The sequence below is a fragment of the Aspergillus mulundensis genome, assembly GCF_003369625.1.
Source record: "Aspergillus mulundensis strain DSM 5745 chromosome Unknown scaffold_24, whole genome shotgun sequence".
NCBI lineage: Eukaryota > Fungi > Ascomycota > Eurotiomycetes > Eurotiales > Aspergillaceae > Aspergillus > Aspergillus mulundensis.
In genome coordinates this window covers 154,548-181,191 of record NW_020797912.1, presented here as the reverse complement: position 1 = coordinate 181,191, position 26,644 = coordinate 154,548, and the positions used below count along the sequence as shown (strand labels likewise).

The window sequence follows — 26,644 nt, the reverse complement described above, 5'->3', positions numbered from 1 at the left end:
CATAACCACAGCCCTGACCGTAGCTCTGGTACCAGTGGGAATGGCTGCTGGGCACGTGAAACCAGCCATTATAAACCTTAAGGGCCTGATGAGCACCCCGCAGGAAACCGACAATATCCTAGAGAGAGCTCATCGTCGGCTGCAGATTGAAACCAGACTATATATCTGACGAGCACCGGCTAAGTCAGACTGTCCTGTTGGAATATTGCCTCATGTCCTCAGCAGCCCTGATTAGTTTGATTGTCCGAAAACATAGAGGGGATGTTCCCTAAGCGAGCACGCCGACTAAACGCCTCACTTCCAGCAGAGGAGCAAAGTACGGAGTAGAGAACTCACGTACCCCACTGGACCCTTTTGAATTCATGAGCTGAAAGCAGATGATGCAACTATTGCATATTAGACATGTCCCTATTCTCTACCTCGCTGGCAGTGCCGACGAGCCTATGGATCGTTAAGTACGGCTGGCTCCTGTTGGCATAGTTAATGCTTGATCGTGTGAAGGCCAAAGTCACCAAATTCAGACCGAAGCGGCGAGGCCCAGATGCTGTATCTGATGTTCCGATCAAGACTACTGGATTCTCTTTTAAGTCTTGCGGAATCCAAGTGCGGCTGGTACCTGTCCGCTTGGGAGAGACTCCTGAGCTGCCGATGTGAGGTTGCCATAAGATCTTTACTACTAAACTGTATACAACCCGCCAAAAACCAGCAAGTTGCTTTTGAGCACAGCTTTCAGATTTATCCAGCATTACCTGCTCTTCCCCGAGCGTACGAAATATATCGCTCACTACTGTAGCAGACGGAGGCATTTTACTCTTCCCAGACGTATGTTTCAGAGGCTATGAGAATGGCATCAATAGAACAGTATAACCCAATAACTCCGACGCGCACCGTCTAGTCTTGTCGTCCCTTCAGTAGTCGCTGGGTCACCTTGTCTTTCTCTATGATAAACACCTGGGCACCCCAACCGGACAGGGCATCTCTGTCGACAGCACTGAGGAGCGCCTGAGAGATGGTTTCGAACAAGTCTTCGGGGGACTGCACGATCAAGTTAGCCTGCCTGCCTTAGCGCACCCAAAATTGTAAATTCATACCATATCCGGCTCCCACAGGCCTTCACAAGTACCAAACAGCTGATCGCTCGCGGTTCCGCTCACAATGAAATCTTTGGCGAAATCGATACACCCGATACTGTCAAAGCCGCAAATAAAAGGCTTCCCCGTTGTGTTGTTGATTCCTGCAATAACGGGACTGACAAAGTATGCTCCGAAGCGCCTCTCGTAGAGCGATGAGCTGACGAGGTTGGCGAGGGTCTGTGGTGCAATGTGCCGTTCTTCGCGGAGGCGGTACATGTTCACTTTAAGGCGGAAGAGGTCTGAGACGGTAGAGACGTCGGTAGCAAGACCTGTCAGGCCGAGATATGTTCCAGGGGCATAGTTGAAGATCTTGGGGAAGTTGTTGGAGACGGTCAGAGCTTGCATTCCAAGTCGGAGATCGCAGGCAATTGCGACGCAGTCCTTGCCGACCATGGCAACGCATGCGCCACCATCTATGAGTTCGGATTAGTTTATAGTCTAATAGGCGATATGAGGGCCGGGGATGGAGGTGGAAGCGTACTGATATCGAACGGGTTGCTCTGGATGAGTTGGTCAGCTAAGTGTTTGGTGAAGGGGGAGCAGGAAGCTCACGTACCATGGCGATGACGAATTGAGAAACTAAAACAAAAGAAAGATCAAGATGTCTCAGTATTGGAGAGAGGGAAGAGCGAAGGAACAAGGGAGGTGGTGGGCGACGATGGGGATGGAAGTGATGGATGAAGATGAAGCTGGAGCTCTACCTCTGGAGCGGAACTGAGGTGGAAGGTCGGCGTTGGCCTCTCAGCTTCTTCCGATGACGCGCCGCCCGCTGCCTGCTCGCTCCTCTCCCCATGCTTCATCGCGACTCAACAGCTGGTACCCTATTATTCTATCTTGAACCATCGCTCGCCTGAAAGTGATCACTTTGTTGAAATCCTCCTGCTGGACTAACAACTTCCATAAATAGACGTGGTTGGGTATTGACCCCCGCAATAATGAGCTCTCATGTCGTAGTTCTCGACTCGACAGCTCGAAGAGCCACAATCAAAACAACTCCCGGAAAATACCTTACCGACATTCTACAAGAAGCATGCAAGAAGCTCGGGTTGGACGCCAGTCAGTATGGACTGAAGTAAGCAGTACTCTTCTTTCCAAGAATCTAATTGCCGCCATGGTCCAGTGCGGAGGAAAAAGAGTTGTGCTAACTTTGCATTCTCAGACATAAAAGTAAACAGCTCGATCTGTCGCTAGCATTTCGTCTTACTGGCCTCTCTCCCGGTGCAAAACTAGAACTTGTACAGCTCTCTCGTTCCCCATCCGTCGTCACAGTCGCCCTTCAACTCCCGCCGTCAGAAGTCCGTGGAGCGCCAAATGGACGGCTCATGGACAAATTTCCCAGCACTACCAGTATATGGATGCTCCTTCGCAAATTCGAAGCGGGAGTCGCTGGCAGTGCATCCATCCGCAACCTCACCGGCCGAGGGGTTCCCGTCATCGAGGGGCAAGGATCCGGACGTTTGTTCTACGAGACCCCAGTGGTACAGATACTGGATCGCGAGCTGTCCACACTACCGGACTTCCAAAAGTCACTGGCGCAGTACGGGTTCAACAGTGGAAATGTGCTGGTGCGATTGAGCTTCCGCCGAACAGACCGGCCACTGGAGGAAGCAATGACGGAAATCCACGAATACTTCATGCCATCCGAGGATGAGGCTACAGCAGAACAGACGTCGACACCAAAGTCGGGACCAGATACCGACAAAGAGAACAATCCGCTAACCCCTCAAACACCAGTATCCGCCTCCGATGAGGCCCCAGAAGAGCCTGTCACAGAACAACCCACAAAAACATCATCAGAACCCGCCTCGAATCTCCCCCTTCAACAGTCTGAACCTTCGGCTGATTTATCTCGACCCGTGACTGTTTTTGCCCCTCCATCAAGCAACGCGCCTCAGTCGACACAAATTGCATACAACGATGCCGACTACGTACCCTCCATTGAGCACGCCCAGATCCATCAACGACGACTTCAAGCATCCAGCAGAAACACGCGGCTTCGATCAGATGCCGAAATTGCAGCTGCGGCTAAAGCAGAAGAGGAACGTCGCGCAGCCATTAAGGAAGTTGAAGTGAAGATCCGACTCCCAGACCAAAGTCAAATAGTCTCCAAATTCGGACAACAAGACACGGGCAAAACCCTCTATGGTTTTGTCCGCAGCTGTCTCGCCGCGCAATATACCACAGAGAAATTTATTCTCACAAACTTCTCCGGGCCCGCCGCTTCAAAATCCCACCAACCCCACGTCCCTTTCCAGAGTATCCTCCCTGATTCAGAAAAGAGTCTTCTCATCAAAGACCACGGCATGACCGGCCGCGTTCTGGTTAACTTCTCTTGGCATGCGTCTGCATCTCCAGCGACCCAGCAAAGCCGCTCCGGTCTTCTTAGAACAGAACTTCAGACTACGGCCCAAGAACACAAGATCGAACAGCCCCAAGATGCTATGGACACGTCTGAGGATGTCGTGGTATCTCTAAAACCAAGTGATTCAGGCAAGCAGGATGGCGAGAAGTCTGGGGGCCGCAAGGTCCCAAAATGGTTGTCAAAATTGCCAGGGAAGAAATGAATACTTCGACATAGCCAGTTTGTATATCTTCTAGACAGTTCTTGATGACACTGATATGATATTGTCTCTATTATCAATGACATGATTTATGAAAGCGGGCTTTGATGTTGAAGCAAGGATTTAAGGAGGTGCGATATAGACGATCACATACTGTTGGCCTGCACTCAATCCCTTATGAAACTACCACTAACTAAAGCCTTGTTCAAAGCAGTTTGACTGGCGAGCCCTTATTCCGGAGGCTTGGCCACAAGCCCAGTAGATTTCGGTCCCAGTCTAGTCAGTTGCTGGACGCTATCTTCCTCATCCTCCCAATACACATGCCACCAAGACCGAACTTAGGTAGACGGCAAAGCCCTTTCTCCTTTCCTATATTCATATTCCCCTGGCAAATCTTTGTCTCGATTTAATGATCCTGCTGTTCCAAGTCTAATACCGGATTTAGAGGCTTGCGAGCATCTTCAGCTGACGCTCGGTGCTCCCAGCAGCTTCCATGATCTACCCTCCTCACTACCAAATAATTATGCGACATGACGGCCTTTCTATTAGAGAGTACAACTCCAATCAATGCTTTATCCGCATGGCTGAGCTTCGCCCGGATCTTTTGAGCTGCAGCCAGCTTGCACTCCTGGTGAAGTCGGAGAAGCTTCTTGGCCAGGCAGGATAAGAAAGATTCGGATGGCAGCGATGGCGAGCACCAGCGACTGGTTTTGATATGAAGAAGTCCGCTTTCTCGCCATCATCTGCTAATTATCTATGCGAGAAAGACGCTAATATCCGCAGCAGTCTGCCTAGGTCTCTGAAGGCCAGCTTTGGCCCTACTATGTGAAGTGACCGATCTTCTTCCGACGCCTTTCCGTTGCTTTCTTAGAGGACCAGAATATTAGGATCAAAAAACTTGGACGGCAAACTCCATAAATTGGCATAAAACCAAACGGCGTACACGGCCAATGTACCAAATTACAGCTTCGCTCGCTCCTGAGTGTCCAACTCCCGACGCTGCGGACCTCCACGGCTCCCATCGCCCAGGAAAGCATCCGCCCTATGCTCATACTCCTTATGAAAGCGCCATTTATCCGCCAAACGCGGCGGGAGCGTCCTATTCCACGCACGGCCTAGGTAGTCTCCAAGAACGGGCAAGAACTTGAAAGCGTGCCCACTGCCTCCGCCACCAATAAACACATTCTCAAAGTCTGGATGGAAATCCATAATGAAATCACCCGACGGAGTATCCGTGTACCAGCACAACGCAGTCTTCGCAAACGGACGGTCTCCCAGCTCCGGCAGCATCTCGCGCAGGCCCTCCCGGAGCCGGCGCTCCCCATCCAGGGGTGTGAAGTTTGCGCGCTCACGCGGGGGCATCAGCGGCGGTGAGGAAAGAGCCTTTGAATTGAGGATTTCCGAGTCCGTCTCGCTGAGTGCGTGTGTGTATCCCCACCCGTGGATTGCCATCTTCAGCATCTGCGTCTCCTCGTGTGGTGGGAAGTTGAACCACCCCGTCGCAAAGTTCGCGTAGATTGGTAGGCCCTTGTATTTTTGCATCTCGGCCGCTGTCAGCTGCATGTACCCTACCACCTGCGCCGTTGCGAGCGCGGAGTTGTACATGGGGACTAAGTTTGAGGTCCAGGCGCCTGTAGTCAGAATAAAGTGGTCTCCATTTACAACTGTGCCAGCTAGAGTCCGCACTGCAGTGACAGCCTTGCCCGTCTGTTCAAGCCCAACAACTGTTCCGCGGGCGCCGCAGATAAAGGATACGCCGAGCTCGAGGCAATCATCGCGTAGTTGCGCAATAGCCTTGCCAGCGTCTGCCCAGCCAGCCTGTAGTTGGAGGTATCCATTGAAAGGACCAGCGGCGAGAGGTCCGCTGAGCACAGGGTACATGCGCTTAGCGTCATGCGCAGACTCGATCTTCGCCCAGAGAAGCTGGCGCTTGTCAAGTGCTGCGGTTGTCTTTTTGATCCACGCCTGCCCGTGGGCGCTGGTGTTGCCAGTGAGGATATAAGGGGCCTGGTAGTATATGCCTTGGTAGCGTGGAAGCTGGGACCACTTCCTGTACGCTTCCAAGGCCATGTCTAGATAGTCTGTGTCTGCGTAGTCGAAGCGGATGACGCGGGAAATATCCGTAGAGGAGCCATTGGGGACCTACTGGGTTTAGGACGGTATCATGGAAAATTGTTAGGAACTCACAGGTGGCATGTGCCTGTCCAGCACGACGACGTTCTTGTAGCCCTCGGATGCGAGCTGGTGGGCCATTGAGAGGCCGAAGATGCCGGCTCCCACGACGACAATTCGAGTGTTTCTGTCCATGACACTATCTCTCGACGATACCAGACAAGAACTCTTCAATAAAGTAATGGGCGAACGGCTCTGTAGATAATACACAGCTTGACACTTACTATGCCAACCCTAAGTCCGTCACGTGGCCAGAGCACTGCTGAGAGTGATGAGGATGGGAAAAGATCTTAAATCAATCCCCGGAAGGTCCTCCACTTCTGGAGATAAGGGGAAGTCACATGGCCAGGCATGGAGCTGCGTTTCTTCCCATACGGGCAACTTGATATTACCCGAGCCCGGTCTTGAGAATCTAGACATTATCCCCTTGTAATGCTTTTCATTTGGCTATACTATTGGTCAGTCTCCGATTCTCTGTGGTCGTTCCGGTCTGCCAAGTAGATAGGTTGGTTGACCAAAAAAAGAAGTTGAGTACTACACGAGACAAGAGGAAGCAAAATGGCCGTCGTAAGGCTGCAGCGAGATGATCCAGTTGTACTGTTGGCTGACTACTGAACGCGATCGGCCATGGAAAACAACTGCCAATGTGAATTTGATATTTGGTATTCGTTTCGGATTGATCAATCCAGACCCATGCTTTTTGCCTACCAAACCTAACCCATCTTTCCTAGGGCCGCGCCTGAGGTCTTCTGAGTTGGTAGGTACATTCCCATTATTCATAACATAACAGACAACGCCATCCTAGACTCGACGCAGGGAAGGAATGAGAAAAGAGGACGTCACTTGTTCTCACTTTTTTGTAACTTTGTTTTCATTCATCTCGTTCTCGGCTAATTTGGAGAGACATAGACAGTAGGTAGAAGAAGAAAACGGGAATAAGATGCCAAAGTTCAAATTTAGTGAGCACCGACACGGCGGGCCTCAGCGATGACGCGCTGCATGTCCTCGACCTTTCTCTTGCCGCGGGTGAAGGTACCGAGCTGTGGAGAAAAAATTGTTAGCTTGGTTCTCGTTGAAAGATAGTGTATGAATGGGTTGGGTGTGTTCAGCGTGTGGGTTCGCAGCACAGTCTGTTCATAGAGATGAAACCGTACTGTGCTGGTGTTTTCAACCGACACCTGCTAGCCACGACCCATCCTCATTCCATAATCAACCAAGAAAGCCTGCGGCAGACATACCCTCTTCTTGGCGAGCTTCCTGGCGCGCTTGTCCTGAGCGTTCCTCAGAAGTTCAATGACACGGCGCTCATAGGGAGCGAGACCGACGACCTCACGGGCGATGTCGCGAACGAAAGCGGTGCGGCGGGAGGCCTTGCCCTTGGAGCGGCTGATGCGGGTCTTGGGGGTGTTAAGGGGGGTGGTTTTCTATAGTAGTCGATCCCGGTTAGTCAAACTCAACCTGCGCATCATCAAGTCCGTGCCAATGAATAGATAGATATATCGCGCGATGAATGGAAGGCATGGTCCGGAGTTTTCGTGTTCGTCGAGAAGAGCTGAGAGCTGGTTGAATCGAGCCGATATGAGAATAGGTTTGTTGACGCAGTTGCGACGTTTTCCCGAAGGTTATCTCGACACATTATTGCCAGTGGCCGTGACTGTTGAATGTCGTTTTTCGTGGTGGAATCCGTTCAGTTTTTTTTATCGCCCAGACTTCCGATATTTTTTATCCCGATCCATCCTAGAATACCCTCCATAATTGTTCACACCCCCGAATATCGCAAATATGACCGTTCGTTGTTGCGTTCGACTCGCTCGACTCGACTCGACATCGAAAACTCCGACCCATCCATTCATCCATCCATCCATGCATCGAAAATCTCATCCACCATTGCAGGACATCAGAGCAAGGAAAGCAGAATACGTACGTGGCCCTTGTTGAGACCAACCGCGATACCGGAACGTTCTTGAGCCATCGCGACGGTGGTTATCGGTGAGACGACTGATTGGCGACGAGGAGGTTGTTGGCTGAAGTTGTCGAGATACGCAAAGTTCCTCCAGTGTTTCTGGGTTCGGCGGGTGGGTCCACCGCCTTCAGTGCGTAGCGAGGGCTAGTCTAGGGCTAGGGCTAGTGCCAAGATTTACGGATACTCTTGCCTTGTGGTTCAGGCAACAATCAAAACTTAGGGTCTATGTACGCTGGGGAAAGGTTGGGGTTGATGGATTATGGGGCTCGTGAGTGTAGTGTGATATTTATTGCAGTTATATCAAGACGAGGACTATCTACCAAATTGTCCAGGCCCCGATTCCACGTCTACCTCGACGATTTTCAGGATCCCTCCACAAGGACCACTGGCGTCCTCTACACTCAACCCGGCACCCTCCCGATGATGGGACCCCTGGACTGCAGGACTAGATCCTCCAACCTTAGCTTCGGTCGTCGAAAAGCTAGGTCCAGTGAAGATCTGTGTCCTGTCATCATCCAGTTCCCCGCATTGATCGAGCGAGCAGTCACCAGTAAATAGCTGACGTTTCCGGCCGCGCGGATATGATAGAGTATATAACTCTGTCGGTTTCTCAAGCGAGCGGTCATGGCTCTGGTTCGAAGACACTTTTGTGCGGCTTATCGAGAGAACCGTTCTGGCTTTGCCAATGAAGTGGCGGAAGAAGGTCGGTAGAGCGGGGAGACAGCTCGCGAGGATCCCGCAGGTGATTTCGGCCGTGCTGGAGTCGCCTAATCTCAGCATGATTGTATAATTATATTCAATGGCTTGGATGATGAACTTACGTCCAAAGAATCTCACTGTACCAGTCGTATGTCTGGTCCTTAGTGTGTCTGTTTCTGACGCTGACTTCGAGACGCATTATACTTGCAAAGCATCCGCTAGAGATTAGGATTAGCACTTCTGGCCTATTATACCAAGGAAAGTACCAAGCATATGAACTTACAAAATACCAGCAGCAAATATAGCAGAGACGCCTAGCTTTCGTTTAGTCGACATCTGCAGCCGCCAAACGCAGATGATTGGTAGGCAGAGCATTAAGAGATCAGACAGCACATTGATCGCGGCAGTCACAAGAATTGGAATATTGATGTTGATGCAATGACCTGCAATTTCCGGGTACCAGATCTTAGCACGCGGAACACATTGGAAGACCTTCAAAAAGAAGTTGGCCAGGTAGAAAGCCAGGTTGAACCAGATCAGCAGGTGGATGGATATATAAGTCACGCCTCGACGAGCCGGCGCAAACACGCGCAGATACAGGAGGAAGATGGACAGCTTCGTAATGAATATCAGAGGCGCATAGAGGATTTGCGAAGCATTGGCCAGCTACACATAACTCACACTGTCAACAAAAGCCGCCACGCACCAGGCAGGGAGGGAATCTCACTTTCTTGTACTGCGGCTTATCTACCACAGCAACTGTAGTCATGTGGACTCCGTTGCCATGCTTGTCCAATTCGATGGTTATTACGGCATAGGCGATCAAACCGAGCTAGAAAGACTCTGTTAGCAATTGAGCGATATCTGGAGAAGAAGCTTCGCAGTCACTATACCCAAGCTAAAACACAGATAACTAGGATCTCAATTTAGTCACGTTCGCTAGGAGGTTGCGAGTTTCAAAGCACATACAGTCTTCCCATCCTGGCGTTTTCAGTATTAGCAACTTCGTGTACATCCGCATGCCTATACAGATCGTGCTGGCGCTGAGGCACACCGACTGAGTAACTATATCCCACATTCGTGCAGAGTTCTGATAGTCGTAAGACTGATCCGCAACCTGGACAGCGGACTGGCGAATAAGTACCCCGAGGCTGACCATGCTGATAGCTGACGATATGAAAAGCGTTTGTCAGACTGGCCCGGGCTCATTCCACGAAGACGATCAGAGAAGCTCCGTGTATAAGGTTTCAAACACGGGAAAGTTAAGTCAAAGCTGATGGCGGGTGCATCTTCAAGTTTCGCTCTGCTTGATATGTCAGAGTCGAAAGGGGGCACTGGGAGAGAAGTAGCCGGAGCGAAGAGATGTAACAAGACAAGCAAATGCAAAGTCCGCCGAGAGGGATCACTTCATGTCAGGGAGGGGATTGCAGCTTTCCGTCCTGATTAGACATCGAGGGGTGCGCGAACTGCAGTGTAACCCCTCCCTGGTCAAGACATAGGTCCAGGTGCTCGGAGGATCTTTTCCTGCAGTGGACGCAGCATAGCCGCCGGACGGCGAGTAAGTAAGGGGGCGAGAGATTTCAGAGATAGTTGAAAAATCGAGGGGAAACCGAACTAGCCACACGAAACGTCGGTATTCATTTCGTGGAGATCCCTTGCTTGCAGCGGAACGGCATTCCCGTCGATTCTCGAACATCGGTCATTCGGTCATGATCTCCCAACCTCGTGAGCTGGGTGACATTGGTGTGAGGTGGGACACAAACAATTTCTGTCGGACAGTTTATTATCGCGATGCCGTTGTGCCTCAATCCGAAGCAGGGGTATACGGAGGAGTGCATCCGTAGAGAGTGGAGTTGAAATAAAGAGAGTTGGCGGCGTGGTATGTACCTAGCCGGCCCCAGAATCTGGATAGTTTCAGCAGATCAACTAGCAGACGGAAGACGACATCTCTATATTTCTCAAGTAGATATATCTATATGCCAGTAAAGCAGATCACATCCGCACAGCCAACACTCCGCCAAGAGCCTCGTCCCAGCTTTCCATCAATTCGCCGCAGAAGAGTTCCAGGGTAGACGTATCGAGCACTTTCTCCAACTCACTGCGAAGCTGGGCGCCATCTTCACCAGTGCCACTGCCAGTGACGACCAGGTCAATCAACGAGCCAAGCTTCCCTGACTCAGAAACCTGCTTCTTGAGCGCGCGGATGTTCGCCTGGACACCCTGGTGTACCTTCCGCCCTAGATCAAGTAACGTTTCAACTCGATCCTTGGGTAACTTGGCGCCCTTGGGAGCTTTCTTCGATGCAGTGGTGCACAGAGAAACCAACGCCTTGACAGAGTCAAGAATGCTTACAACAGCATGGAAGAATCGCCAGGTCGGAGCATATGGAGCATCCGCCTTCAAGCAAATGGCTGTCTCTGACATGATTGGGGAGACACTGTTCCCACCTATGCTTAGAGCCTCTAACTTGGAGTTCAACCATCCTTCCACCTGGCTAAGACTCTCGTCGATTTGCTCAGACGTGACAGACTTTGAACCGCTAAGGTACACAGCCAATCTCAGCAGGTTGAAATTAGTGTTTGTACACTCGATCTCCGAAAGTGTCATTTCAGACTCCACGCTAGTCCCTGTGAGACCGTCAAGCGCAGGGATCTCAGGCACTTCTGAAATTGGCTTTTGAGCCGCCATGTCCTTAAGCAATCCCGAAAGTCTATCTGTCATCTGAGCTGACCTCACCCATCGATCCTAAATCCGTTAGTAGTCATGTCATATACTGTGGGAAGATAACGTACTTGAGGCAGAGGGCCTACGCGCATCAGTTGCTCGAAAGTGGCTTGACCAGGAGCCTCGCAGTTCATAAAAGCATCGAACGTACGCTGGTCAACTAACGGTGAAGGATCTCTCGCTACATAGTGGTTAGCGGGTAGCTCATGATCCTAGTTGAGTGGTACAAACCTATCTCGTCGTAACGTCCAACAGGTTCTCCGCCAGCCAATCTTTGCACCCGTTTGACTTCTAGCGCCCACATCCTGCGACATATACTTTGTCTAAGTCGCCTTTGAAGCTCGATGGTTCCCTCGACGTTCACAAAGCTGCCGTATTCCAAGCCATTCGAGCGGTGCCTGGCCGACGTGGCGTTTGCACTTAGATAGAATATCATAGCCTGTACGAAGGCTGATTGAGGGTTAAAATCCTTGTATTCTGCGCCGTCAATCGGCGGTGCTGAGTGGGGATGGATGGTCGCAAGACGCGTAAAGAGATTATGAGCAACTGTCTCGAACTGCATTTGCTTGACCGAAAGCTTGCTGAACGTTTTCAATGCGAGAGAGCCTGCGCCCAATCGGAGATATAGTCGCACAAGAAGTAGCAACGCTTGGTAGTTGTGCGGGGAATCGACGATCAGACGCTCCAAAATCGCCGCTGCGCGAATGAGCATAATGTCAGGGACTTCTTCCTGTTTACTCGACACCCAGTTGCCGCTGAAGCGAAGCAAGCACATCGCTGCGAGAATGCATAGGTCATCACTCGGTTGACTTTCAATGGTAGACGGGGCAGAGCTTCGGCCAGGACGCTCAGTGTCGCGATACTCTTTCAAGCAGCGCGAGACAAACTCTTCCACTTTCTCTCTCGACACACTTGAAGCAAAGGAAGAGAAAAGGAAGCAATATTCCAACTTGAGCGCGTTGATCACGGCAACCCCTTTGAATGGGCCAGTGGCCTTATGAGCGGTTAGCAAGAGTACTCAACCGCCGATTGCTGGTCACACACCTCATTCTGTACGGAAGCTCCCGACGCATATTCTACGAAAGTCGTGATAGATTCTTTATCCAAAGAGGGGAGATAACCCAAAAGGTCACCGAAGCAGTAAAGTTTATTTTTGCTGTGGTCAAAGTAAGCCTGACAATCAGACAGCAAGTTTTCCTGTTTCAACGCTCCGGACTGGAAGCTGGAATGTGTCAAGTCGAGGCGCGCCAATTGCGCGTTTCTTGACTTGGGCTGAGCGGCAATGAAGTTAGAAATGAGACTTTGCGTCTCAGACGTCGTCCTAGAGGGCGTCAGTCAACATCATCCTCGATGGGACGTCACAGTCAGAACATACTCGGCGTTGTCTAACTTCTGGGTGGCGGTGACAAGCAAATGCCACACGGCCCAGTCGTCGCGCTCTTGAATAGCCTTCTTCTGTTCTTCAGTGGAGGGGATAGCGAGAAGTTCCTTGGCGTATGACAAGCCCTCAGACCACAACTCAGCCTTTTCTAAACTGGTGAGCTTGACGCCAACGAAAGACCAGTCGTTCTGAACAATCCTGGACTTGATGCCAAGGTTGTTACTATCCAAGATTTTGACAATTTCGGCATGTTTTCCTTGAGATTCAAAGATCTTAACAAGTAACAATAGCTCCTCGGCTGTTTGGATAGCTCTAGGAGGGCTCAGTAATTCCTTCTATATTTTGGGCATAAATATTACCATTCTGGCTCGAAAGAGTCACGAAAAGTAGGGGACGAGGGTGGCAGGAAGAACACTGAACGGGCACAACATACCGGATCGGACGGGACGCTTTCAGCAGCTTTAGATACCATGCGATAGGCAAGGGTCCCGAAGAGTTTCCGGTCCATTTCGGAGCTTGCTTCGTCGACTGCGAGGAGATAGCAGAGGAAGATGGCCCGAATATAGTACTTTCGCTTCTTTGGGAAGTTATTCTGCAGGGACATGGCAGCCTGTGAAATCGGAGGGCTTTAGTCTGCGACCTTTTACCGAGCATCGAAGAATCGAAGCACACGCACCTTCTGCGCTGACTTCCAGTCGTCACTTTCGAAAGCAAAATCGAACCACCTCGTCTGTATATCTCGAACCTGCGGTTTGGCTTTCGCTGCCCTCTCCCATATACTTCTCATAGTCTCCTCATGTCCGCCAATCTTCTGAAGCGTCTCATACAACATGTCCAAGGTGTCGAGGTCTGTCACCGCCGGGTCCCCTTTGCAGAGCTGGAGGGTCTCCGCGATACCCCGCTGGCGGTGGGCTTCGTCGGCGTGTCGGAAGAGGACATGCGCCCTCCATGACTATCCAGAATGTCAGCGAGTCCGAATAGCATGAAACGGGTCAAGGGATGATATGTTCTTTTAAGGAAGCAGTAAGGCAAACCGGCAGTACAGTTCACATTGAACGATCAAAAGAACGTACCCTCAAGAATGGTGTGTCCTCTCCCTTTTTAATTCTCTTCTCGATCAGCTGCAGCGCCTGCTTCAGATTCTGCCCGTCAATGGCATCTTCAATCTGCTTATTCCGCCGCTGAAACACGACATCATTGGTCGACATTGTGGAAGGTTTTAATGTTCAAAATACAGATATTTGATCTCTGATCGGGTTAACGAACGTCGGTGAGAGAGAAATGGTAAGAAAGGATCGTATGCTGCGCACTCAAGCACAGCACACGTTGTGCGGGGAAGGTAATCAAAGGATGACGAGGGGGGAATATTTCTCTTCATTCTGGCGGTTTAAAGTGGGCGGGGAAGTCACTTGCGGAAGGCGGTGATGACAGGGACATTGGTATAAATCCCAGAGCCAGGTGCAAAAGGAGAGAAAATGTATGAGATAGAGAACCTTTTCCTTTTTTGCTTTGAAGGTCGGAATGCTTATGCTGTCAGACTCGATGGAACTTTTGAGTAAAGCCTAACCACCGTCTGCGTCTTGCTGCGAGTTGGTCCAAATGATGATGGATCTACGTCTGTTATCTCATCGATGCCGATGAGGTATCAAAGCCCACGGTCAATCTATAGTTTGGCCGTTAGCAACCACGAGTCGGATGGGAGCCGAAAACAAAATATCCGGCTTCGACATGTCAATCCTCATGCGGCATACAAATCCACAAAAAGGTGTTAGCATAGGTCTACCCCTAGGCCATAAAAACCAATTGGCTATAGGCCCGTCCTTATACTCCAACACACCCCCTGGAAAGTCGGCTTATATAGCTCTGTTTTACCCTTGGTAGATGTTTTACCTTGCACTAGTCCTCTTATGGTATTTAGGATTGTTAGACTAGGCTAGGTTTTATGGATAAAGGCACACAGGTAAGGATTGGTCAAGAGTCTGATCTATAAAGCATCCGTGTTTGTATGCAAACGGACTCCAAGTCCATAAAGACCACTCCGGGCTCATAACTTGTTAGCATATACGCTAGGCTGTAAAAGCCAATTGGCTATAGGCCCGTTTATACTCCAACAAAAGGAAAAAAGGGAAGCCATTGGTGTTGAGAGGAGATATTATATATATACAGTAATACATACAGCCCACGGGCAAGCATCAAGGCCAGCGGAGCAAGGAAAATACATCCAAAGGCAGCAATAGCTCAAATGAGCCCAGGAAGATGTGAGGAAACACTTGTCGTACAATGTAGCTAACCGAATTGCGAGGATAAAGCCAGAATACCAGGAATGGAAGTAGTTCGTTGCGGCCAAAAGAATCTCGGTGTTCAAGCGCCAATGCTCTGTCCGATGACCTTGAGTACGAGCATCCTGCAGGACGTCCAGGGGCCCGTTATTTCAACCCGTGATTTCGCAGTAGCCAGAAGCCTGCAACGCGAACCTTTTGGATGTGGACAGCTCGGGGTGCTGCCCAAAGACCCAACAGCCTTGCTATGGCGGATATAGACTGAGGTTCGCAACAGCGGCGCTTTCACCACGCAGGTTAAGGGACGAGTAGGGTCGTCATCTGCTTCACTGTTTGGTTGGAGCCAAACCGAGCTTCTTCTGCGTTAACTGCCGACTTGTCAGCTCCTTATGAATGCAGACAGAGAGGCTGGAGACATCGTGAAATGAAGTCACTTTGAAAACTGTGATCAATGTATCCTGAAACCAAAAGATGGGTAGCAGGGTACGGTAGTTGTACTTACCCATTGCTTCTTGCAATCACGATATGCTCTAAGGTTGAGTGTCAGTGAGATCAAGCCAACGAACTAAGTGTAGATCTCGGGGTTCACAGGGTTTAGAGCTACATCCACATGGGTCAAGTAGAGTAGACAGCGAGGGTATTGGGCCGGATAAGGTTAAGGCAGCGCAGGGAAACACGTACTGGAAGTAGTCGTGGCACATTTCCTTATCATCAGGGTTTCGTTTCATGCACTTGAGACTTCGGTCCGCAAAGTCCTGACAGGGATCATAGTATTCGCTAGCCGATTTGCTGGAAGACAGCAGATCAAGTCAGCCTAATGAGGCAACGGCAAACCGAACAGCCCTGGGGGAAACTGGGTGTGACTGGTCTTGTTTGGACATTCCTGGCCATGAAACAGTGACAACTTGTTTCAGGAATTTCACAGTGGATGCGAATCAAGAGGTCACATTAATAAGATAATATAGAGGGCCAACGCACTTGGTGAACTTTCGCTCCACTTTCCCCCAGGAATTGGAAGAGACGTCCGCCGAAGAGGACGCCTGCTGCTCCGGGTGGGAGGCCATAGTGGGTAAGATCCGGTATCTGCAGGTGAAAGCTATAGAAGGCTCTCAAAAGCAATATGCCAGCGATGATAATGGGTGTTTGTCGTAGACAAAGATTACAAGCCTAGATAGCCGATGGATGGATGTTGGTCTAGGTCTAGATACTAGGGTCGGAAAAGATTGGAGAACAGATCGCCGGCGGAGTCTTGGCACGGAGATCTAAATGCAGACACATACCTACAGCATTCTTGGCGCTGGTTGTAATCGGTTTTACATACTATTTATTGCTGTGATTATGGTACCATATCGCGCACTACTGGCTTAAGGGTATCCATTTATGACAGGAAAAGGTATTCTGATATTGTGGGTTCAGAAGCTCGATGTTCTTGTTACATTGTGTGCCCTTGATGACCGACTAGTAGTAAGAGACGAAGCGCCGATTTTATAACATAAAAAAAAAGACAGATATAGAACATACCAGACCAACAAGAGGACATCAAAGATATGTCACAGCTTTATCCTCAGGCTCAATACTTAGTTAGGGACTGCTCGTCGGTAGTGGTATAGACAATGGCTACCGTAGGAACACTTACCTCAGCAACTCTACCCGACTCAATAGTACACGCCGGTCTGAAGATGAAGGATATGACCACCTCGAGAACAGTAGACACAGTCTTGTTCGAGCCGTCCAAGCATTTGAGCCACACCACGTCTGCCAGAGTGCACAATATGGAAGAATTTGGCTATTCACAAAGCCGTGGGATATCCCCAGTAGAAGTATTTGAACCCTTCCCGTGGTCCTCTTCCGAGGCCATTCAGCAAACGAGGAAGAAGTCCTCAGCAAATGAGGTCTTCTCCAAATGGAAGTACTCAAGCGAGCCTGCCCAGGGTCAACTCAGGGGATACGCAGCAGAGTGAGTTATCCCTCCAACTTCCAGCATCACAATGGACTGACTCGGATTCAACAGCTGCGCACCAGTCGTAGGCGACGCTTGGAAGAAGTCTGAGACTCTTGCGATCATTCCCAAGCTCGCAGGGGCGGGTTCGTTCCCGCCATGGACTTTGAAATAGGGCATGTCAACCTCGCTGTCTACAGCGAAGAAATAAACATGGCACTCGATGAAGTGATGGAGATGACAAGCCGAGCAGCCAACGAAGGGGCGTCAAGCTGCGCTTGGGAAGACCGATTATTGATTAGTATACGGACAGTTACCCTTTAGTGTGTGTGACCGTGCTTTCGGACTGTACAGACATGATAGGAGGCGAGACCGCTTTTAGGAACGCAGATGGTGAGGTGGTCAAAGTCCGTGGCCCTCAGATGGTAAGGATCAGAACTCGTTATACGCTGGTGCATGCTCACGCTTGTAGGGTTAAACCGTAATCCTTCAGGGTCGCTACATTGAGCACCGAGCTCTTCGCGGCTGGGAGAAACCGAAAAAATCACTATTATGATGACCTCGTTCCGACCACGTTCTTCGCTAATCAAAGACGACACAATCCTTACCATGGTTCGGCGCATCTCGGAGCTTGGGGAATTATACTTAAAGTTATAGTTCTTTGAGTACCGCTTCGACATGCTTCAAGATCGTTTTCGACACGCCAATAGACTGATGCGGGATCAGCAGCGGGCCCCCGGGCCCGCGACCATTCGACACGCATCATTCGAAGCAATTTATTCGAAGATAAAATCGAATTCCCGGAGAATATGAACAAGGAGATAGTCGAGGACGGCAAAGTAGTTTCAGGCAGGGTAGATGATAGCCACTTCGAACTCAAACTGGAGAGATCAACAAAAGAAGCCGAGTCGCAGTGGCATGATCGTGTCCGGTATTTTTTTGATGGGCATTCTGGCCACAACTTAGTACACACGATATATCACGATAGTTGAGGTTTCTGCTGGCTCGGATATACGTGATGACTTGATATTAGGTTGACAGTCTGCCTTTTTGATGCTTTGAGCGCTTGTTGCTTTGGAAACGTTGATCTATTTCCCCCCACCTTTGGTATCTGCTTGAAAGCGCCAGTTTCGAGTTACTGTGGAGATCTGTATTTGTTGTGATGAAATATCGCTGACCCGAAACTGATAGAATGCTAATCAAGCAAGATGCAGCTCTCAGTTGCGTTCAACAGCCGGCACGCTTGAACTCGGATCAGTAACATAACAAAATAAGTTGACTGAGTAGCAGGAAGATGCATATGGCCAAGAAGACCAGCGGACCTGCCCAACATTGAGAAGCCATACAAGGGAGAACCGGCATCATGTAGCCCTACAGGACGTGTGAGTTTCCTGCAGGTGAACGAGGTCAGTCTCCATTTCCAGCGTTATGGCTATCGGCTTGAGGCAAATGGGGACAAGCAGCGAAAGAAGTGCGGGTCTGAAGCGAGGTCGCTGCCCGCCACGGTCACAGCTATAGCAAGCGTTCGGTATGCGAAGACAACAGCGAGGTCAGGCTTGCTTGCTTGTAACTGAAGATTGACTGTTAGTAGGAGCATCCACCATTCTACACGGATATGGCGATTGACGACGTCGGGACTTTCAGCTGCTACATTTAGAGTAAGCCCGGCCATGATCCGACTATACTCAAGAAGAATAGGTGACGCTTCACGGTTCATGGTAAGTCAAAAGTTGAGATAAGTTGAGCGTTTACACCAGTGTGGGGGAAGATGAGGATCAGGAACATCATGACATGTGAGGGTCCAGTCTAGTGGCGATGATTGCTTTGTCAACCACGCGTGTTTGATCGGTTTGGTTCCTGCGCGCTGCTCTCAATCCCCGACAGAAAAAGTCATGCTCGCAAACCGCTGGTCGGTTATCATAGCCCTCCTTGCTGAATCCTCGAGTCCCTACGCTTGAGGCCCCTTGTATCGCTCCCTCAACTCCAGAATCCTCGCCCCGCTGTTCTTCGAAATTTCCTGTCCCAGAGACTCCCGTATATCGCTCAGCCGCGATTCATCCTCCCGCGTTATAACTTATGCCTGTGCTTCCCTCAATTACCTGAACAACTACCGTACGTCGATCGTCCATTTTGCTGGCCTCTAGCAAGCATTCAAAACTCCCTTGAAACACCGGGAAGGGACCTCTCGATCCGAATCTCACTTTCGCTTCATATCCGTGGGAGTAATCTTTGCGGACAATGTCGAGGCACACCCCTCCGACAGCCGCTTTGGGCAAGGGCCTTAGCGGAACAAAGGCTGCCGCGCCGCAGGATATCTCAGGGGTGAGTTGCTTTGGTGGATTTACTGAAGTTATACTAATCGCGATGTTATGTGACCAGCTTTTCAACACACTACAAGGTCATGTTGATGACATTCGCGGCCTTTTACAATGCGGCATTTGCATCCGACCACTCTACGAGCCTTTCACCATTGCCTGTGGACACACTTTTTGCTACGGCTGCCTGACCTCATGGTTTGCTGAAGGCAAGAACAACAAAACTTGCCCTGATTGTCGAGCCCCAGTAAAATCGCAGCCAGCGCCTGCATATTTGGTAGGCCGTCCTATAGCTTGCTTATCTTCAGACGTGGTCTAATCGCAAACTTAGATCCGTGCAGTTGTCCAGTTGTTCACTAGCCGCGCAGAGCTTTTAGATAAGGGAGAAACAACCGATCAACACATAGCACATCAAACCGAAGAAGCCGAGAGGTTAGAAGCGGATAAGAAAAATAAAGATCCGAAAGAAGGGGGTATTTTTCGGGGCATATTCAATCAGACGCGGCACCGACCTGCTCAACCCATCTACGACATTGAAGATGGCGTTGTTCGCTGTCCACACTGTGCATATGAATTGGAGGAGGATGACTGCTTGAACTGCGGATACCGTCATGAAGACGATTCGATGTCCGATACCAGAAGTGACTCGGAGGAGAACTCTGAAATGACGGATGATCCTTATGGAGAGGTAGATGATGATATAGAGGATGGGTTTGGGGAAGCGCCAGGCTTCGATGCAACTGAGTGGTATGATGATGAAATAACACCAGCGCAGTTCCCCGGCATCCGGGCTTTTCAACCCATATTCCGCTTTCACCCTGGGTATGGTCCTGATGAAATGCATGGTCCTGGTGCAATGCGTCGTGCATTCTACGAACATTACCACGGTCATTCAGATTTCGATTCGTATGATTCGCCCCACGGCGGCGACGATGAGGACGAGATGGACGAAGAAGAAGACGAGGATATGGACTCCTTTATCGATGATGGAGAGCAGCTTGACGACTATGCTTCGGACTCGGATCGATCGACCGTGGTTGGAGGTCCCGAACATGGTGGGACGGTTTTGCACACCATACTTGACTCGTCGCCCGCGCCCGCCTCGAGGCATAGCCCAACCCATCCATATCCATACGAGGTGCCAGATGAAGACGCAAGCTCAACAAGCGATGAGGACGACGAAGACGAGGACTCGCTGGACGATGAGGACCCTGACGATGAGGAGGAGGACGACGACGACAATGAGGACGACGACGACGATGATGATGATGATGACGATGATGAGGAGCCCATTCGACCTGCCGTGACCGGGAACAGACGCATACCGACGTATAGCCTATTATCAAGCTCTTCTCCCCTTCGCGCTAATGGTGCAACCGCTACCACTGCCTGTACTCGAACTCAGCCTCCAACAGTGGGCTCGTCCGCTACTGGTGCTATCTCTCTAGATGATGACTCGGACGAAGGGCCAGTTGGACCTTCCGTGAGACGGGCAAGAGCTCGACCGGCTGTACTTTGATATGACCTTTTTTTTCTCTAATTTCCGTATTCGTGATCAATTACCGGCACATACGGTTTCTTGCGCTATTGACCATGGAATTGTGGGCAGATCTTTCACTTTTATGACCTAATGTTTGTTGGAGTTTTCGGGCGCCGGGGAAATACCTTTTAAGCGAGCCTCATTCATGGCTTTTTCATTCCTGCATATGTTATAGAACGATTCTGGAAATTTCTGGTGACTTCTATTGACAAAAAATCCTTACCGCAGGGAACAAGATGGCAGCAGTCTATCCTTACAGAGGTAGTGCCCTGGAACTACCTAGTAGGTGGATATAGCTAGCCAATGATAACTTGATATCTCAAGCAATCCCATTTATAGCCGAGCCTTTCAGCGAATACCCTCACTAACTGAAGGCCACTAACATCCTCACTATCTTCGATTTGTACTAAGCTTAAACCCAGTAGGAAACCATATCATCCAAGTAGGGCAAAGATGAATCATAAAATAGCAGTTGCTTTTCCAAAAATGCTAAAATGCCGCTGGGAATAGTATAAATACAATCATCTGTAGAATGATAAAGAGTACAACAGGTCGATCACGAAGGCTCCGTTCATTCCTCCTGTTGACCAAGTCTATCAGCATAGAATGGAACCTCAAGAAGCATAGCACCATTTCGGCCTTCCGGTGTAGACCCCTTGTGGTAGCTATTCCCGTAACATTTCCAGCGTCCGAGGCGATGCTCTTTGCCAATTGCAACGGCGATACAAAGACCGCGCGCTTCGGAGGCGGATTTTGATGACTTTGATTTAGACTCGGAGGGGATTTGCCCCGGCTTTGCGGTTTCTGCGCGCCGCTCAAAGACGGCGATGCCGTTGACTACGCCCTTTACGAGTGGCTCGGTCTCGGATTCGGGCAGTGTGTTTAGGCTCTGTCGATGGGATGGGTTGGCAGATGCAAGACTCTGCTCTAGTTGCTTGGAAGGGGTATCAGGTGCGTCCGCGGGGGAGAGGGTGCCTCCGCCAACAGTGCCTAGAGGTTGAATCGTCCTCTTGTCGTCTGAGATCTTCCATGCACGGATCCAGCCGTCCCAGCTACCGCTTAGGACGATGTCTGTGCCCGGGACGGTGGTTAGAGCTGTGATCCAGCGAGGCGTGGGCTTCAGGAAGCGTGCGTTCGATTCGGCGGTTTCCCGATCAACTTCGGGAGAAATTGCCTCTACCGGGGGAACCGGGTCGAGGCCGTGAGCGTGGGGTATGGTGTAGAGGGGTTTCTTTTTGTGGACGGACCATAAGGAGATAGCGCCGTTGTCGGAGCCAGTGACAAAGTGAGTAGGTGGTAAGGGGGCAATACAGTCGATGTTATGCTCTTTGTAAGTGTCTTTGGACGAGCCGCCGCGGAAGATCAGCTGGGATTCTTCAACTACCTTCCACAGTCTGGCGGTGCGATCGCGGGCTCCGACACTGATACACTGGTCGATCGTCATGGCGGCCACTGAGGCGACGTTATCTTGATGACCGAACAATGTCTCAACGTAGGCATGACCAGCTGTGCTGATAGACCAGGTCTTGATTGTTCGATCGAAGGATCCGGAGAACAGTTGCTCGCCTGAGCTCATTGTGGAGATATGGCGAGCAAAAGCCAGCCCGCTGACGGAGTCGCGATGTTGGGAAAATGTTTGTACGGGCGTCAGGGTAGCGGCATCCCAGATGATGAGCTTGTTGTCCTCTCCTCCGGTAGCAACAAACTTCCCTGATGGGGATACTGCCACTGACAAAATATTTTTGGTGTGGCCTTGCTCCTCTGCGCTCTCGGCAACCTTCTGTAGGCCCCGTGTAAACCGCACTTGTTTCGGCTTCTTCCGCTGTGGCCTGGGAGGTCGTTTTGATGTTCCCTTTGCTTCAGATGTTGCGGCTGCCGCGCCGGGCGTTGCAAGTTCCCACTTGATCAAAGTCCGGTCCTTGGAAACTGTGTAGACATATGGTGCGTGTATGGCAATTGACGTTGTAGTTTGTGTATCTGCTCGGAAAAATGCATGTGAAGCGGCCGGAAAAGCCAAGTCGGAGGCAATTTGACGATATACTCGCCCTTTGAATTCGTCCTGATGATATGGTCAATGCTAGATCGAGTCGTAGGGTGCTTTCGCACGTACCACATCCTCCTTTAGTCGCTCTGCAATCAAGTCCCTGTCAATCTCTGCAGCATCAAAACCGTAATAGTCCACCTCATCTCGAACATTGTCCAAATATCGCTCCGCCAATTTCAGTCTTCGGTCCGCCGCCGTTTCCCCTTCATCCGACTCCGAACCACTTTCCTCTTCTGAAGCTACTGACGCCACACTCTCCGCATCCTCATCTAAGTCGCTTCCGGAGATTGATTCGTCCCGTTCTCTCGTTTTTTTCCCACTGTTGTTGCGCGCAACTCCATCCGCATCGACGCCCCGTTTCTTTGAGGCGGGGGCTCCAGCGCGGTCCTCCCTCTTGCGCTTCCTCTGAGAAGCCGGCAAGGTGAAAAACGACGACATCGAGAATAATGCACCGAATGAAGATTGACCTGTACGGGCGTTCTCCAATTGAGACAGTTGACTCCGTCGGTTCTACTCGGTCATTGAGTTTCCGACGTCCGTTCATTTTCGAACTTTTTTTTCTGCCCGTGGTCCGTGCAGGCGGTGTGATACGTAGGCTGGGCTGAGTCAGCGCTACAGCTCCGCCTGCTGCGGGAAAGCAACAGCTAGGTCCAGGCAGTCAAGCTCCGCGCGGCCAGAGATAGAGAGTAGTAAACGACAATCCATTCATTCTGCTTTTTTATCTCCCTCCAACTAAGACTGCTATCTTTGCTCGAATTACCGCACCAGCTATCGAAAGCTCGAGACTCACATCGTCACCATGTATGTGCCCATCTCGTCCACATAGCTAGTGCCAGCCATGCTGACCGACACTGTCATAGGGAGGTTCTACTTGGTATCACAGGCAAAGACTTCGTCATTCTGGCAGCTTCAAAGGCTGCTATGAGAGGTCCCACCATTCTCAAAGCCGAAGATGATAAGACGAAGCAACTAAACGAGCACACCCTTGTCGCTTTCTCTGGGGAGGCGGGAGACACGGGTTCGTTCGCGCTTATTTATGCCGGAGCTTCAACGTCACAGAACTAATTCGAGCTTCCCGTCGCAGTACAATTCGCCGAATACGTTCAAGCCAATGTCCAGCTATACACAATGCGAAACGATACCGAGCTGTCCCCAAACGCCGTCGCTAACTTCGTTCGAGGAGAGCTGGCCCGCAGCCTGCGATCGCGAAACCCCTACACAGTGAACCTTCTTCTCGGCGGAGTAGACCCTATCTCTCAGAAACCACACCTATACTGGATCGACTACCTCGCCTCGTTGGCCCGAGTCCCATATGCCGCTCACGGCTATGCTCAGTACTACTGTCTATCAACGCTTGACAAGCACCACCATCCCGACATTACCCTGGAGCAGGGCATGAAACTGTTAGAGATGTGCACAGATGAGTTGAAGCGTCGGCTGCCGATTGACTACAAGGGGGTACGTTGTTAATTTGTCCCGGTCTATATGTCACATGGGATTGCTAACGATTTGTAGGTTTTGGTCAAGGTGGTGACTAAAGATGGCGTGAGGGAGGTAGAATTCGATAATAACCGAATTGTCAAGAGTGCTTAATGTATCATACAAGCATTTTATCCTTTTCGGATTAGTTTCCGATATCATGGGCTTTGGGATTTCTGAGATGATCGCTTGCATTTGACTCTAGTGTAGTCTTCCAGCCGACAATGGCTGCTAGGTAGACAATAAATGAAATGACACGACATGAGCCTCAAAGCTGAGTAACTATATCTTAAAGTCCGTTTGGTCTTGAAAGTCAATGCGAGCTCTGCTCCGCTGCTCCGCTGGCGAGCAATGATGCAAGTCGAGCTCTGTTTGCCATGTTTGCATACATTCTTCTTCCGCCGCGAGGATTTCCAGAACGTTGGCAGCTCTACAGTTTTCGTTTCGCCATTTCCCCAACAAGTCATGATGTCCAAAAGACAGGCAGAGTTGTCGCTGGAGCAAGAGGCTGCGGCTGGCTCTCCGGCCTCTAAGAAGGCCCGCGTGGAAGACGACAACCTGCCGGAAGATGACCCGCGTCACGGAGCACTACCATTGCGCCGAGCTCCAGGACAAGAGATGGAGAACGATGAACGCAACGGAAATGACATCCTTGCAGCCGCAGATCAAGAGGGAGAGGAACTTCAAGAAGCCGCGCAAGTAGGCGAGGAGGAAGAGGACGACGAAGTGGACGACGACCGACCTGCGATTGTGGCCCCTCAACGCCAGAGCGCTCCGATGGAAGGATACAGCGACCTCTACCTCGATACGATCAATCGCCAGATCCTGGACTTTGACTTCGAAAAATTGTGCTCGGTCAGCTTGTCGAATATCAACGTCTACGCTTGTCTTGTGTGTGGCAAGTACTTCCAGGGCAGAGGTCCCAAATCCCACGCCTACTTCCATGCCCTAGAGGTTTCACACCATGTCTTTGTCAACATGGGAACGAAGAAGGTCTACGTCTTACCAGAGGGCTATGAAGTCAAGAACAAGAGCTTGGATGATATCAAATACGTGGTCGATCCGTACTACACCAAGGATGAGGTTGCGAAGCTAGACAAGGAGGTCACCGATGCTTTCGACCTGTCGGGGAAACGCTATCGTCCAGGTATACCCCATTCCCGCTTTTATACATCTCTTAGGTGTCATTCTAACTGGGGTATCTCTAGGTTTTGTTGGTATGAACAATATCAAGGCAAACGACTACCTGAACGTCGTTGCCCAGGCCCTCGCTCATGTCCTTCCGATTCGCAACTACTTTCTTCTCCACGACTTCCCACAGCCTGGTACACCTCAACTAGTCCTGCGCTTTGGTACACTCGTGCGGAAGCTTTGGAACCCCAAAGCCTTCCGGTCCCACGTATCCCCTCACGAACTATTGCAAGAGATTGCTCTGCGGTCCTCCAAGCGATTCACCCTCACCCAACAGTCTGACCCAGTGGAATTCCTATCCTGGTTCCTAAACAATCTACACCTCGCGCTTGGTGGCTCCCGGAAACCATCAAAAAAAGCAACTAGTGTCGTCCACGCCGCGTTCCAAGGCCGCCTCCGGATCGAAAGCCAAGCCATCACAGCGCACTCAGACACGCAGAACGCTCGCCTGGTCTTCACAGAATCTGGCACCATCAACAGTCAAACAACACCCTTCCTCATCCTCACCCTCGACCTGCCTCCAACACCTCTCTTCCAATCCGCAAACAGGGAATCCATTATCCCTCAAGTCCCCCTGACCACCCTCCTCAACAAGTACAATGGCATCACCGCCTCCGAGAAGCTCGCCCACCGTCTCCGCCACCGTCTCCTCCATCCACTTCCTCCCTACCTCATGTTCCACATCAAGCGCTTCAGCAAAAATAGATTCGTCTCCGAGCGCAACCCGACAATCGTCACTTTCCCATCCCCGCGCTCGCTCGACATGTCGCCCTACGTAGAACCCAACCCGGAGATCTGGCCTCCCGGCGAACCAATCCTCTACGACCTCGTAGCAAACATTATCCTCGACCCCACAATCACCGCACCCGGCGGGACAGAGGATGCCGCTGAGAAGGGCGTCAATGCAGCCTCAGGCGGCGGCGCCTCGTCCAGCGGCGCCGGTGCAGGCACCGAGAAGGTCTCGTGGCTTGTGCAGCTGCATGATAAGGCCATGGCGGCCGAGAACACCCGTGTCCAAAATGAGCAGCATAGCGGCGAACAACGGGGGCCGGAGTGGTTAGAGATCCAGGATTTGTTTGTGAAACGCGCAGAGAGCGAGACGCTCTTCACGAAAGAAGGGTATCTTATGGTTTGGGAGCGGAGGAGGGTTCCTGGTATGGATAAGGGGAAGGCCGCTTCGAAATGAGCGAAATCTTGGAGTTAGACAGTCTGGAAGGTGTTTTC

General features: G+C 50.8%; 10 protein-coding genes across 10 annotated transcripts; 5 read left to right on the top strand and 5 right to left on the bottom strand.

Annotated features, from left to right (window-relative positions):
- Positions 1-891: 891 nt before the first annotated feature.
- On the bottom strand, positions 892-1,692 carry pup3 (proteasome core particle subunit beta 3; the record flags this gene model as incomplete). Its single annotated transcript, XM_026753355.1, has 4 exons — positions 892-1,035; positions 1,092-1,546; positions 1,615-1,633; positions 1,690-1,692. The coding sequence occupies 4 exons, from the start codon at positions 1,690-1,692 to the stop codon at positions 892-894; spliced, it is 621 nt and encodes a 206-aa protein (XP_026598128.1).
- A 376-nt stretch (positions 1,693-2,068) lies between these two features.
- DSM5745_11338 (putative UBX domain protein) lies at positions 2,069-3,697 on the top strand (the record flags this gene model as incomplete). Its single annotated transcript, XM_026753354.1, has 2 exons — positions 2,069-2,205; positions 2,293-3,697. 2 exons carry the CDS (start codon positions 2,069-2,071, stop codon positions 3,695-3,697), a joined length of 1,542 nt encoding a protein of 513 aa, XP_026598127.1.
- A 957-nt stretch (positions 3,698-4,654) lies between these two features.
- DSM5745_11337 (uncharacterized protein) lies at positions 4,655-5,947 on the bottom strand (the record flags this gene model as incomplete). Its single annotated transcript, XM_026753353.1, has 2 exons — positions 4,655-5,836; positions 5,882-5,947. 2 exons carry the CDS (start codon positions 5,945-5,947, stop codon positions 4,655-4,657), a joined length of 1,248 nt encoding a protein of 415 aa, XP_026598126.1.
- An 875-nt stretch (positions 5,948-6,822) lies between these two features.
- DSM5745_11336 (60S ribosomal protein L36) lies at positions 6,823-9,297 on the bottom strand (the record flags this gene model as incomplete). Its single annotated transcript, XM_026753352.1, has 7 exons — positions 6,823-6,906; positions 7,105-7,290; positions 7,791-7,954; positions 8,150-8,586; positions 8,651-8,746; positions 8,812-9,143; positions 9,256-9,297. The coding sequence occupies 7 exons, from the start codon at positions 9,295-9,297 to the stop codon at positions 6,823-6,825; spliced, it is 1,341 nt and encodes a 446-aa protein (XP_026598125.1).
- Positions 9,298-10,520: 1,223 nt separating this feature from the next.
- Positions 10,521-13,841, bottom strand: DSM5745_11335 (MDM20/NAA25 family protein; the record flags this gene model as incomplete). The annotated part of the gene is made up of 8 exons (XM_026753351.1): positions 10,521-11,273; positions 11,321-11,433; positions 11,484-12,246; positions 12,297-12,573; positions 12,628-12,968; positions 13,067-13,243; positions 13,310-13,585; positions 13,707-13,841. 8 exons carry the CDS (start codon positions 13,839-13,841, stop codon positions 10,521-10,523), a joined length of 2,835 nt encoding a protein of 944 aa, XP_026598124.1.
- Positions 13,842-16,525: 2,684 nt separating this feature from the next.
- Positions 16,526-17,026, top strand: DSM5745_11334 (uncharacterized protein; the record flags this gene model as incomplete). Its single annotated transcript, XM_026753350.1, has 2 exons — positions 16,526-16,869; positions 16,924-17,026. The coding sequence occupies 2 exons, from the start codon at positions 16,526-16,528 to the stop codon at positions 17,024-17,026; spliced, it is 447 nt and encodes a 148-aa protein (XP_026598123.1).
- Positions 17,027-19,089: 2,063 nt separating this feature from the next.
- DSM5745_11333 (uncharacterized protein) lies at positions 19,090-20,685 on the top strand (the record flags this gene model as incomplete). The annotated part of the gene is made up of 3 exons (XM_026753349.1): positions 19,090-19,173; positions 19,231-19,443; positions 19,498-20,685. The coding sequence occupies 3 exons, from the start codon at positions 19,090-19,092 to the stop codon at positions 20,683-20,685; spliced, it is 1,485 nt and encodes a 494-aa protein (XP_026598122.1).
- A 592-nt stretch (positions 20,686-21,277) lies between these two features.
- On the bottom strand, positions 21,278-23,188 carry DSM5745_11332 (ribosomal RNA-processing protein RRP9; the record flags this gene model as incomplete). The annotated part of the gene is made up of 2 exons (XM_026753348.1): positions 21,278-22,765; positions 22,817-23,188. The coding sequence occupies 2 exons, from the start codon at positions 23,186-23,188 to the stop codon at positions 21,278-21,280; spliced, it is 1,860 nt and encodes a 619-aa protein (XP_026598121.1).
- A 361-nt stretch (positions 23,189-23,549) lies between these two features.
- Positions 23,550-24,343, top strand: pre1 (proteasome core particle subunit beta 4; the record flags this gene model as incomplete). The annotated part of the gene is made up of 4 exons (XM_026753347.1): positions 23,550-23,566; positions 23,611-23,768; positions 23,835-24,208; positions 24,266-24,343. The coding sequence occupies 4 exons, from the start codon at positions 23,550-23,552 to the stop codon at positions 24,341-24,343; spliced, it is 627 nt and encodes a 208-aa protein (XP_026598120.1).
- Positions 24,344-24,697: 354 nt separating this feature from the next.
- DSM5745_11330 (ubiquitin carboxyl-terminal hydrolase family protein) lies at positions 24,698-26,606 on the top strand (the record flags this gene model as incomplete). The annotated part of the gene is made up of 2 exons (XM_026753346.1): positions 24,698-25,376; positions 25,438-26,606. 2 exons carry the CDS (start codon positions 24,698-24,700, stop codon positions 26,604-26,606), a joined length of 1,848 nt encoding a protein of 615 aa, XP_026598119.1.
- Positions 26,607-26,644: the final 38 nt, after the last annotated feature.